Consider the following 13,620-nt stretch of genomic DNA (forward strand, 5'->3'; position numbering starts at 1 on the left):
ATTTTCCGTTGCTGATTGTAAATAATTCATTAATCAGCAACGGACAATCCGTTGCTGATTCACAAAAATAGCAACGGATTATCCGTTGCTAAAATTAGCAACGGAAAATCCGTTGCTAATTGTAAGCAACGGAATTTCCGTTGCTAAAAAATCAGCAACGACAAATTTGCATCCGATATTTGTCGTTGCTGATTCCGTTGCTAAATTATTTTAGCAACGGATTTTAGTATTATTTGTAACGGAGTGATCGGTTGCTAATTACTACATTTTTTAGTCATATATGAGCAGGGAACACACAATTCATGGTGCCTTTTATCAAGTGAAAATGAAAGAAAAAAGAAGTGGTTTTTACGTAGTTATAACTTGACTTGAGGATTGACTTGAAAAAGGCTTGGATTATTACAAAAATGTTTAGTTTTTATAAAGAAAAATATTGATTTATTATTATTATTATTATTATTATTGAGATTCTTAGTAAAGAACATTATAGAAAGCAAATCATTTCATTATTATTTCAATGACTTTAAATCATCGTTTCATAATTTTCGTTACCCAATAAATAATCTATCACAAACAAGTGAGTAAAGTATTTATTTTATCGCGATTCAATTACAGAAAACAAATAGTATACAGGGGTGTTTGGAATTGTTGATACATCGATTTTTAAAATGTTTTTCATTCAAAAATATATTAAAATAATATTTTTATTATTGTTTTTTTAAAATTATTTTTAACATTAGCGTATTAAAATGATTGAAAATACTAAAAATATATTAATTTAAAGAGAAAAATAAAAAATTTTAAATTTTTTCTAAGAATACAAAAAGAAACATGACATAAATAGAAGAAATGATCGCTTAAGGAAGACGCAGAGAATCTGTGTCAATTGTGATCTACACGAACACCACCAGCTTTTCTTTGAGTTTTTTAAGTTTTTTATTATTATTAATCCTTTGTGTTTATTAAAGATGGAAATAGAAGAGGAAGGAAACGAAACGACAGTACATCACACTATTAAAAATTATGGCAAATTAAGAGGATCGATGGGCATCACAAATTCAATTAACGAAACTTGCAAGTGAAGCAACTTAATGAGAAAACATTACACCACGTTCAATACTCCTCTTGTCAGATTCGAGATGGAAGCATATTTGATGCCATGTTTCGCCCACCACCAACAAATGAAAGCCAAAAGGAAAGAAAACTAAAAGTATATATTTTCTTTATTCATAAGGATTTATTGTTTTTTTATTTTTTTAGTGAAATCGAGAATATATATATTAAAGAGAAGAGGAAAGAAAGGAGAAGAAGACATACCTGAGCATGAAAGAGAAGAGCAGAGAAAGAAAGGGATGTTGATGTTTTTACATAAGATGAAGAAGAGGAAGAAGAAAAAAAAAGGAGGCTTGTCTGTTGTGAAATGAGGGATTCTAGACTTTTTATTGAGGCGTTTTACCCATGGTTTTACTGACGAATAATTAAATATTAATATTTTTAATTCATTCCGTCGGTGATTCTATTTGTAATATTTAATTTAAATTTTCAATTTAATAAAAAAAATTCAGAAACTGTCAAATATCATCGATGACTTTTCAATCCATCGGTGATTCTGTCTGTAATATTTAATTTAAAATTTTAATTTAATCAAAAATTTTCAGAAACCGACGACTTTTCAATCTACCTATATTGTGTCTGTAAAGAACAGTAATTAACAGTGCAATTGAAAAGTGAACAGCTCCAGAGCTCTCTGAAAAATATTGACGGAATTTTCCGTTAGTGATTCCCTTTGTAATTGACATGATGAACAGTGTTAACAATCTACCGACGGATTTTACTGGCAGACTAAATTCCGTCAATAATTTTATTGGTATAAATAACACGTTATTTTTATTTTTTTTGCTTTGTTTTAATTATTATTTTTCCCACTATAATTCTCTCGATATATACTGAGGGAAATATTCTATCGATATTTCTATTTGTATTTATCAATTTTCTGATGGAGAATTTTCTTGCAAATAATTTACTACAATTTCAATAACTTAACTTTAAAAAAATACAATTCCTTTACAAAGTCTACTAAACAAAGGAATAAGAATTAGAACCTATGCTCCAGAATAGAGTAGGAACTAAGCAAGACCAGTGGTAAAGGAAGTCGGAAAAACTAAGGAGAAGAAGGTAAAAGGCTACTGCAAGTTCCGCAAAATACCCCCTTTTAGGCCCCTTTTATACTATAATTTGAGACTAAGGCTAATGCACATAACAAAATTAATTTCAATCATTTACCAACTTTACTTAAATGTCATAAAAATAAAAAATAAAAATTTATAATTTTTATATATTAGAAACCAGATATTTTTTCTTTAAAAATATATTGTTTAGGAAGTGAATGGTTAATGATCAAATTGTTTATTTCATGAGTTGAAAATAAAAATCTTTATATGTCTATAATTATTTTACAAGAAATCTAAACTTAAACCCAAACTCAAGCTCAAGTTTGGTCCTAGGACTCGAGACTCGAGTCTGAGCTTGTTGAATTAAGCACGCATACATGTATTTTCTTAAACCTAAATCCTACTTAACCCAAGGCTTCTCCCTTTTAAATGCTTAAGAGCCCTTCAAACTCGATTTTAATTCTTCAATTTTCAACTATATAAGTTACGAGAAAATTTTGTAATCTTTCTATAAGAGATTGAGGGTTTTGGGTTGAAAGGCATGTCAAAAAAGAATTCTTTAAGATTAATTTCTTTGAGATAAAGCATGTCTAACATTCTCTCACGTGAATAAAAATTATCTAACTAGTATACAAAAACTTGAAGATTTGTATATAGATAGTGACTTGATAGGCCACCACATCAAGATAGTTAGCTTTTATATTTAAATCATTATTAGTGTAATAACATCATATTTACTTGATTAATTAGTAAAAGAGATGTCTTGAACTATTTAGCTTTTTATGTAAATCAAAACAATAATACTCACATAGTTTTTTATCTAGATTTTTTTTCTTTGGTTCTCGTTGTAGTGTTTATTTTGGCCCTTTACATTTTGGTTTCATTAGTGCTTTAAATAATTATATATTTTATAATTCTCAAATAAACAATCACATTTCTTACTCATATAAATAATTTTTCATTAGAAATATTTTTTTATACTTTACTTAATAGAACAAGACATAAAAATCATTAGGAGCATGATTCACCCTTATAATATGGCAAGTAGCACCTTTTTATAATAGAAATAGGAAGGAAATAATTATTATTGTATGCTACTATGAATGTTGCATGATTTAGTTTTATCTTTAAACCTAAATCTTGATTATCTCTAGTCAATTATATATGGTTATATATCATCATTAAACTTTTTTACCTTTAAAAGTTTTAAATTCATTATCCTCGATGAACTATGCGTAAGTTCCCTCGTTAAATGTTTAGTGAGCATATCTACAATATTTTCTTTTAATTTTATATAAGCAATGAAAAAATCACATTTGAAAGTAAATGTTTAATAGTATTATATCTATGACTATATATCTAGAGTTACCATTATACATGCTACATTGTACTCTTTTAATAGATGATTAATTATTGCAATAGGCACAAATTATTGGCATGGCCTTAGACCAACATGAAATATCCACTAAAAACTTTTAAAGTCGTCAACTTTCTCTTCATCTTCATATGTATCAAAAGAAATAAAAAATAATTTTATTTTTTATCTTGTGATGCATGAGATTTTCAAGACTCTATTACTACATTAAGTTGTGAAGATATATTTACTAATAGATTTTAAGTCCTTACTGGTAAATATATAATTTGCATCTATATATCTTTTTAGTATTTTCAAGTAATTAATATAATATAATTTATAATTCAAGACGTGCCTCAAATATCTATATACCATATTTATTTATTTATAATGATCCATAGTACTTGAATTACTGCTAAATCTACTCCCTAATTATCCAAGAATAAATTACATTGTTAATAATTTTATAGATTGCAATTAATTATTTAGTTTAAATTTAATTTGTTAAACTAAATATATATGGTACTAATAAAAACTGTGATACTTAAATTATATTGTATGCAAGTTCATATATCAAAGCAAAGTATTTAAACTTGCAATTGAATTAAAAAAAATAAAAAAAAAACCCTAGCATTTGTACCAATCATACAAACAAAAGTTATCAAAGTTAAAGTCAATTGATCTTTGGAAATACTCCTTAAAATAACATCGTTTCGAGTCAATTCTACATTTTGTCTCTAAAATTGATTCAGAACATGAAAAATACATATATCTGATAATTAGACATTTACCAAAAAACGGCCTCTTTCTATTCTATTGTTACCAAAATCATGGAGAAGCATCCGACTAAGAGCAACACTCTGCTCGCAAAAAAGTAAGGCATTCAGGATCCACATCCTCCGTCTGAGGCCACCCCTCCCCAAAAACACAGACATTCAGTGGTCAGGCCAGGTCTGCAACCGCAACCACCATCTGTGGATGTGGCGAACAAACTTCTAACTATTAAGGGTAGAGAGCACGCCTCCACTGGCAGTCGGTACAACCACCTCCCAACCAGGCCCTTTCAGAGGAATTGAAACAGTGGCAGCCATGTTTTCTATGTCATCTGATGATGAGCCTACGACCAAATCACTGCGATCCAACACCCTCTCTAAATCTTCATCACTGATATCTGTCTGTATCAACTTGTCTTCTGCTGTTTCTTCATCCCGAAGCAGGGCCAGCATCTCCTCCTGAAAGGTTAATCCAATTGAAAAATTCATCAATAAAAGCACAAAAGAAAAGGAAAGAAGTTGCTGGTCATAATCAAGTCGCATCCAATCCTAGCATAGCCAACTGCAGGTGCTCAGTTAGCAATAAATCAAAATAAGAATTTCACTGTTTGTTTTTCATTTGGAACAGAAAACTTTCAAAGTTACATCACATGCTGCAATGTGTCATCTAATTGACAGTCATCTGATTGCCAATTGTCATTTTTTCACCATTTGACACTAATTAAAAGGGTATGTTCAAAAATAGAAAAAACAAATGAGGTTGAAGAAATAAAATCTTCCTTAATTCTAGCCAGGGAGCAAACCCCTACTGAATTTCAATGAACCATGAAAGATACATACCATTGCAACCACTAATGGTTAAATAACAGAAGACATGTAAGAAACAAAGCATATAAAACAAACCTCCATGAGATCTGTGCCGGTAGACTTGGTTCGCTCTTGATGAAACTGTCCTTTTCCAATGACCACATGCTCAAGCTTCAACTTACTAAAAGCTCTTTTCAAAATACGACCCTGTAAGCATACAATTTGTCAATTACCTGACAACCAAACAAAAGCACTAAACGAAAACAATGGCCATCGTTGGTTACCTCAACAGACTGAGCTGTTGTAAGCCTGTAAACATGAACAGGCTTGGTTTGCCCAATTCGGTGACATCTATCCATGGCTTGCAGATCCATTTGAGGGTTCTGGGATAAAATTGTAAAAATCCATGTAATAGTACAAAAATCAAGAGTTTTTAGTATATACCAAGGGTGGAACATGGGACACAAGATCAAGAAAATACACTGTCATACAGGATACAGGTATCAGCTGAAGTGGGGTTGATACCCAATCCACCAGCTCTTGTGCTAAGAAGAAAAATCCTATACTGACTGTTCTCGTCATTGAATTCCTGGATCTGTTCAACACAAACAAACTCTTTTAAGTCTAGAATAATTATGCAATTTAATCCCTTCAGGTATTAGCAGATGCCATTCAATACTAGCAGCACACATCGACTTTCAGGATCTTTTCCCCATTAACAAACGCTTTCAAGCCTATTTTAATAAAACAATTTAATACTCACAAATACTAGCAGATGCCACTACATGCTGACTGGACAAGAAACAAAGTGCTGAGAATAAACATTAGCAAATTACTGAAGACAGGCAGTGAAGTTGACAAGTAAATTGCGTCACCAAGAGCTTGAAAGAAGCTTTCAAAAGTGCATAATCAAGAAATGCAGAGATGCTTTGATGAAAGCAAAGACACCGAAATAAGTGGTAAACCATGTATGATTGGCCTAAAAGTACCAATTGACCAAGACAGTTGCAGAATCCAAAATTATAAACTTCATAATATTCATCTATGGCGAGCAAGCTTTTCTTACATGTCTAAACCCAAAAGCTGCAGATTAATATTAATATTAAATATCTAAACCTTGAAGTTAAAAAAAAAAGGAATGCAAGGTGTAACGGAGGTAAGAGTCTTGTGCACCCCCTTTGGCATCAAGAGAATAGACATAAAGTTCAAAGGTAAAGAATTAAGGACACTTTTGATCATACAAATACGACCGGCCATACTGAGTAATTTGCCTTTCCAAACTGCCAATCTACCTCTAAACTTAGAAACGATAGGCTTCCAAGTTGAAATCCTCCCTGGATTTGCACCCAAAGGTAGCCCTAGATACTTGAAAGGAACACTGTCATGTCTACTCAACACTTCGTTAGCTAGTCTTTAACCGAAAGAAGCTGGCGTGTTAATCCCAACTACCGAGCTTTTGTGGAAGTTAATTTTCAGCCCTGAACAAAGCTCAAACCATCTTAGAATTCGTTTTCATGATCATAAGAGACTCAAGTTAGGAGGACAAAAAATGAGAGTGTCATCCGCATATTGCAGTTGAGTGATATAATCACCATTCATAAGCTGGAGACCATTGAATAAATCCACTTCACAAGCTCGATTGAAGAGAACAGAAATACCTTCCGCGGCAATCTCAAACAAAAAAAAGAAGTTAAATTGTCTCCTTGATGTAAGTCACCAAATTCTTGCGTTGGAGAACCATTGATAAGGACAGAAAGTTTTGAGGTCAAAATGCATTGGTAGATGAGGCTCCTCCACTTCTCACTAAACCCCATATAACTCAGAATATCCACAAGGTAGTCCCAGAGAACAGAGTCAAATGCCTTGTGGGAATCCACCTTAAAAATCAGACCTAAGTGGCCTGATGTTTTAAGAGAATGAACCACCTCGTTTGTTATCATATAACCATCTACAATTTGTCTTCCGGCAATGAAGGTTGTTTGGTTATCACTAATCAAGTCCTACATGACACCCTTAAGCCGATTGAAAAGAATTTTAGACAATATTTTGTAGATACCACTCACCATATTGATCGGTCTGTAGTTCAAGAAAGTAGTTGCTTCCAATCTCTTTGCAATCAGAGCTACATATGAATGATTAACTCCTCTTGGCATCCGTTTTGCCCTTAAAAATTCAATGACAAGAGAAAAAAAATCATGGCAAATATGGTGCCAGCCGTACCTTTCCTGTAAAATCTGAAGTTGAAACCATCTGGCCCAGGAGATTTCGCCCTGTCAGGCTGTCACAATCCAAAACCGCCTCATGCGCTTCATCAAGAGTAATCGGTCTCTCTAAAAAGGCTGATTGATCCATACTCAACCTCTTGAAGCCCCAATCCCCCATAATTGCTCTTCTCATATTGGGTCTGGTAAACAAATTGGTGAAATAAGAGGTAACTGCTGATTTTATTGTTAGGATTGTTGCCATTAATGTGCAGCAAATGAACGGCACCAACCATTGACTATTGGAAGCCACCATTGTTGAAGGTGAGCTGGAGTTGGTGGCCACCATTGTTGACAAAAGAGCAAGAGAAGCTGTCATGGATGCCTATAAATAGAGGCATATGTTAGAGAGCAAAATGAGAATGAGAGAGAGGGAAAGTAGAGCCAAAGATGTGAGAAATGTAGAAGAGAGTGGGTTGCCAAGGCAGCCAGCAGTAGCTGCCATTGCAGCACTGAGAAGAGAGAAATAGAGTGAGGTTGAGAGTTGTTAAAGAGGGGATGATTCCTCCTCCTCTATTGTTGTAAATCTTGTTCTCTCCCTATATAATCAAATGGCTTCTCCTGTGGATGTAGGCGGTTTGCCAAACCACTTTAAATATTGTGTCAGTGTGCTTAGCCTCTAATGAGCAAATATCAAAACATCACCGATCGGAATTTCATACAATTAGTATCAGAGCTTATGGTTTGAATTGGTGTTTGATTTTTGCTCAAAAATAAAAGTTGTCAAAATTGTGTTTTGAACATACCATTGTGTAGAGGAGGAAGAGACGAAGCCACTGGTGAAAATGGCATCAAAATCAGACGTCGGACATGCACGCACGCGCCCCCACACAAAGAAGAGGTGGCAGTCCACGCGCACAGACGCGCCCCACGCGTGCCACACGTCTTCTTCACCCGGATGGGCTGACCCGACCCGAATACCAGTTGACCCGACCCATGTGACTGACCATGATATTGATGACGTCAGCATGATGTAATTGTGATGTCAGCATGCACAGTAGGCATGTAAGGATGACATCAGCCTGATGTAATTGTGACATCATCATGTACAGTAGGCATGTCATGTCAGCGCCCAGTCAGATGCCACGTCCGCACAGTGGGGCCACCTGCCAAGTCATCAGTCGCAAGCCGAGCTAAGTTGAGCCGAGCCGAGCCGGGAGCCGAGGGATAGGATCCAGCGTAGCTAACCGCTCATCAGGCCACAATTGTTTTGATCAAATCTTATCCATCTGAAATGTGATTTGGATGATTTCAGACTTGTTTCCAGCTAATTTGATCGTTCCGAATGCAATGGTACGGTCCGATCGTTGAGAATTGAAGTCGAAAGTGGTGGTGGTGAATTATTAAATAGAGATTGCCCGATCAAGAGGCATCTGAAGGTCATCATGGTGGTCGATGGAGATGAAGAAGAAGATGTCACACACATTTGCCCAATTATGTGTGTTGAACTGCTAAGTGGTGGAATTTTGAAATTTGAATTGCCTTGAGGAAGGCAAAATTGGGACACTCTAGACACCTGATCATGTGGACGATTTGAGGTGGAGAGTGGAAATTGATGAAAACCAATCTTGACGAATCTAAGCACTGGTAGTCTCGCTAGATGTTAAGAAATCAGGTATAAAACCAGGATACCCTAGATCACTTGTAAAGGAAAAGACTTCACCGAGAAGTTTTATCTTAAATTTCTTGAATCAATCTAATTTAATAACTGTGAATATTCATGTAATTTGGAAAATACGAGTGTCAGTCATATTTTAGATGTACGCGTCTCTTAGAATTGATGTCATGTTCAACCCACCAACTATATATAGAAAAAAGAAAGCAGAAGCAAGAAACAAAGCAAAACAGAATATAGCATAATTTTCTTTGTTATTATTTATTTATGCTTCACATATGGTAAAACATACATATATTATTGTTGCTACCCAATTTTTGACCCATGTTTTGATAAATTTTCAGAAAAATCCAAAAATAGCGAAAAAACATTGAAAAATCCAAAAATAGCGAAAAAACATTGAAAATCCAAAAAATACATTTTTTATACATTTGTATCGTTTTTAGCATTTTTAGCATCGTCTCAAAAGAATTTAAATTTTCAAAGACATTTGGAACGCGTTCAACTTTTCACGCGTCATTTTTTAAAATCATTGATTTTCCGCATTGAGTCGATGTTGATATTTGCTCGCTTTCAAAAATACAAAAAAATAAGAAAAATCAAAATTTACAAAAAAAAAGAGGAAAAGAGAAGGAAAGAAAAAGTTGAGGGACTAGTTTGAAAACCTAGCAAAACGTTTCCTATAAATACCAAGCTACACTGATTTTTGAAGGGGGGGTAATTTTGACAACATCAGAAAAAAATACAAAAAATACCTAACCCTAAACCCATCTTTTTCTCTAGAGCCGCCGCCCCCACCCCGGTTGAGAATTTTGTCTTCCCCCACAGAGTCGCTCACCCCCCGGAACCAAATAACAGCAGCCCCCATACACTTTTCGATTTCCCTCTTTCTTGGCCCAAACCAGCCTCCACACAGTTCCCCGGATTTTTCTAGCCAACAACACAGAGCCCCTCCCTTTTGGATTTTCTTCTTCCTCAGCCGCTGGACGCAAGCCTCCCTTCTACCCTCTCTCAAGCTCTCTGATTCCCCTCCATCAAGCCACCAGCAGCAGCAGGAGTCCCCTTCACAACCTCCTCCCACCGAAGAACCCAGCGGCGGCCGGCAGCAGCAGCACCCACAGACGTCGTCCCCTTTCTCATCCTCCAGCTATCCTTTGCACAGACCGGCCTCTGGCGCTCCTTCCACGACCGCTGACAGATCTTCCCTCTTCAACCGGCCACAGGCCAGGTCTCCGTCATCAGCACAGACGCGACAGAGCTTCCCTCATCGGCGCAGATCGGCCTCCAGCAGCAACCCACGCGCCGCCCGTGGCGGAGGCGCGTGGAACAACGCGCCGCTACTGTTCCTGCGGTTCAGAAACCTTTTGGCAGCGTTACGGAATTTATTTTGTTACTTTTAGAATAGTTGAAATGTGTATTTAAATTATTGTAAGCATTTTATATTCTGTTTGGTACATTATGAACATGTAATTATGGCAGTGTGAGTAAAAATAGTAAAAAGTGATGTGTGTGTGTTTTTGTATTTTATTTTATAGATGTTTTTTTATTTAGGATAAAATTGCAAAGAATAAAGAAGAATTTAATATTTTGATTTGTTCACGGATAAAGAATTATGAACTTACACGTAAGTCGTATTTCTAAAATTCGATGAAAGAACAAAATTTTTAAAACTTCTTTAACACATCAAGTCCATGAAGCAGCTTACCTCAGGTAGGGTGCGTTAGGGGTGCTAATACCTTTCCTAACCACAACCAGTCCATTTCCTGTGAATCTCTAACAAGACCAGTACATCAGGTTTCCTAGTAGCCCTCAATAAATTACTAGGTGGCGACTCCAACGAACCAAATCAAACCAAAACGCATAACAATGAAAAATCGCCAGCCGACGCCGCACAGATTTTTTTTGACGTGCGACAGAATGGCGACTCCACTGGGGAAGGTACTGTTTCTGACAATATTGGACTAAGCTTTGTGTATTTGATGTGTTTAAGTTTTTGTATTTTTGTCTTGTTTTATTTTTGTTTTATCCATGTATTTTTAGAATTGTTTCATGCATCACCTGTATTTATTTTTTAAAGCACACACAAGCTTCTAAGTTACGTGGTGAATTAGCGATCTGCCCTATGACTATTGGTCAGGGTTCAGATGCGTGAAAAAACGAACTCATATCTGAGTGCCTGCTTGGTAATGGTGGGTAGACGTACCTTAACTATTCCTTGCAACGCCCCCACACTGTCTTTACGAAGAACGTCACTGGGCAGATATGAGACCCTTTTGAGACCAGGTAGAAAACCTACCCATGTTCACATAATGAATAGAACCTGCCTTTAGGATGTGTGCTCCGTATACATTGTTTTGCATAAGGGCAAACCCTTCTTGAAGCATCTTGAACTCAAGACTTGTGGGTGACCCAATGGCCGTCACTCATAAAATTTTCATTGTAGAGTTTGGGCAAGAATCAAGATTCTTGTTTCATCATACAAGAGTTACGACCATATGTCACCCCTCGAAGGGCGAGTTCATCATATAGTTTACATGTTCATACATTTATCATGCATGTACCGGGTTAAAAGATAGGTTCCCCCACACAAGCTGTGTTCCACGTGATTGAAAAAAAAAAGACGATGGAAATGAAGAAAGATGTCAGAGAGAGGCACAGAGTCAAAAGAAAGTTGAGAGCATCAAAGGGGAAGTAGCTAGGCTCAGATCTGCCTGAACAAGTGTAGAGCATCAAATGGAAAGGGAATGTCTGCACAGTTTTCTGTGGGAACGCCGCTCGTCCACGTCCCATTGAAGCTGCACCTCCTTTTCAGTCATGAACAACAACAATGGCTTCAGTCATCAACTAATGACAACTTTTGTTCTTGGTCAGCTGCCCTGTTAATCGTTAACCGCCTCCACATCTTTCAATGGCACCAAATAACTGCTAGCCTTCTGTGCATGGTGTGTTAGCCTTCTTTGACGTTACCCCAACTGTTAGCTCAATTCCAGTTCAGCGGCACAAGATGTAAAAAAAAAAAAGAGAAAAAAAACCCCGAAAAAAAAAACCATGATTCGACCCTGAACTTCTACGTTGCAGAGCTCTCTCTACAAAAATACGTTCATGGCTCTGCAAGTTGGGAATGCAAGAAGGGATTTATTAGTTGCATATGCTATAAAAATCTCTCATCAGTTTCAGCACAAAGACATTGTGGTAGGTTGAAGAGCCAAACCTGGTCTGAAAAACATGAACAGACATCAAACTTCTACGTTGCAGAGCTCTCTCTGTAGAGATTTGTTTGGGGATCTGCCAGTGGGGCATGCAAGAGGGGATGCAGTATTTTCATATGCTATAAAACTTTGTCTCATTAGTTTCAGCACTGAAACACTGGAGTAGGCCGAAGAGTCAGACCTAGTCTGAAAACATGAGCAGTCATCGAACTTTGACGTGGCAGAGCTCTCTCTATAAAAACCCGTTTGTGGCTCTGCAAGTGGGGAATGCAAGAGGGGATGTAGTAGTTCCAGACAATGTGAAAAGTTACCCCACCAGTTTCAGCATCGAAACACTGTAGTAGGCAGAAAAGCCAGACTTGAGCTAGAAAACAGGAGCAAATATAGAACTTCACTGTGGCAGAGCTCTCTCTGCAGAAATCTGTTTGTAGATCTGCAAGTGGAGAATCCAAGAAGGGATGCATTAGTTTCTGATCATCTATAATTTTCTCTCATCAGTGTTAGCTTGAAAATGCAAAAGTAGGGAGAAAAGACAAGCCTGGACTAAACAACATGAAGAAGACTGAAACTTCAATAGAGGAGAACTCCCTCTAGAGGTGTCTGTTTATTGCACTGTCTGTGAGCAATCGAAGAGGAGACAAAGAAGTTTCAGATTCATCAGTTTCTCCTCCAATAAAAACAATGCATCATTTCACACATTGATAGTGATAGCGCTGCATGATTCTATGCGCTGGCAAGATTACCTAGCTGTTGGAAGGTTTCCAACAATCCACAAACGACCACAACAACATGGGAAGATTGACATGATGTTGTGAAGATTGCCAAAAGAATTGAGCTAGCTGTCAAGATGGGAAAGATTGAAGGATATGCCATGGATTCCAGAACTGTGAAGAGATGAATCAGGAGATGACTCTGAAGACGGGAAACCATAGTTATGTGGTTTAGTCAAGTCTCACAAAGCACCAACTACTCCAATGTCTTTGCCAAAGATAGACATTCCTTTGCCATGTGGGTTTATTTACTAGCATCTGCCAGATTCCAGACTTAATGCCTGACTCCGACAAAACCCATGCAACCACCATTTTCTAGGTGGTATAATCCAGACAAGAGATGTGATGTCATGGTGGGGTCCTCAGCCATTTCAATTGAACAATTGCAAGAATCGAGTCCGGAAGTTGGTGAGCAAAAGACAAGAGGAATCTGGGAAGGAGCTTGTCATCGATCATTTTATCGCCAGAACATCCTCAGAATGACGAGTGATCGGAATTGCTTGGCAAAACAGAGATATTGCCAAAGAGGCTGATCTAAGAAGGGGTTAAACTGTCAATCATTTTTGTTATGGATTTTGTCATCTTGCATTTTGTTTTGGGGTCACATCTCATCCTTGAACAAAACATGTCTTTCCTTTGTCTTCCTGTTGTTTTGAAATC

General features: G+C 36.5%; 1 protein-coding gene across 4 annotated transcripts in view; it reads right to left on the minus strand.

Annotated features, from left to right (window-relative positions):
* Nucleotides 1-4,171: 4,171 nt before the first annotated feature.
* Nucleotides 4,172-13,620, minus strand: part of LOC7458812 (ATP-dependent DNA helicase DDM1) — a 37,146-nt gene continuing 27,697 nt past the window's right edge. Inside the window, exons 13-15 of one of the 4 annotated variants that reach the window (XM_052449696.1) lie at nt 5,390-5,488; nt 5,202-5,312; nt 4,172-4,757 (exon numbers count right to left, since the gene is read on the minus strand). In XM_052449696.1, the coding sequence (XP_052305656.1) occupies nt 4,521-4,757; nt 5,202-5,312; nt 5,390-5,488 (447 nt within the window). In that variant the 3' untranslated portion in view covers nt 4,172-4,520. Of the gene's footprint in view, nt 4,758-5,201; nt 5,313-5,389; nt 5,489-5,559; nt 5,701-13,620 lie in introns of those variants that run through there. The other 3 variants (XM_052449694.1, XM_052449695.1, XM_052449697.1) reach the window with 3 other exon arrangements.

This window comes from Populus trichocarpa, chromosome 19 (assembly GCF_000002775.5).
Source record: "Populus trichocarpa isolate Nisqually-1 chromosome 19, P.trichocarpa_v4.1, whole genome shotgun sequence".
NCBI lineage: Eukaryota > Viridiplantae > Streptophyta > Magnoliopsida > Malpighiales > Salicaceae > Populus > Populus trichocarpa.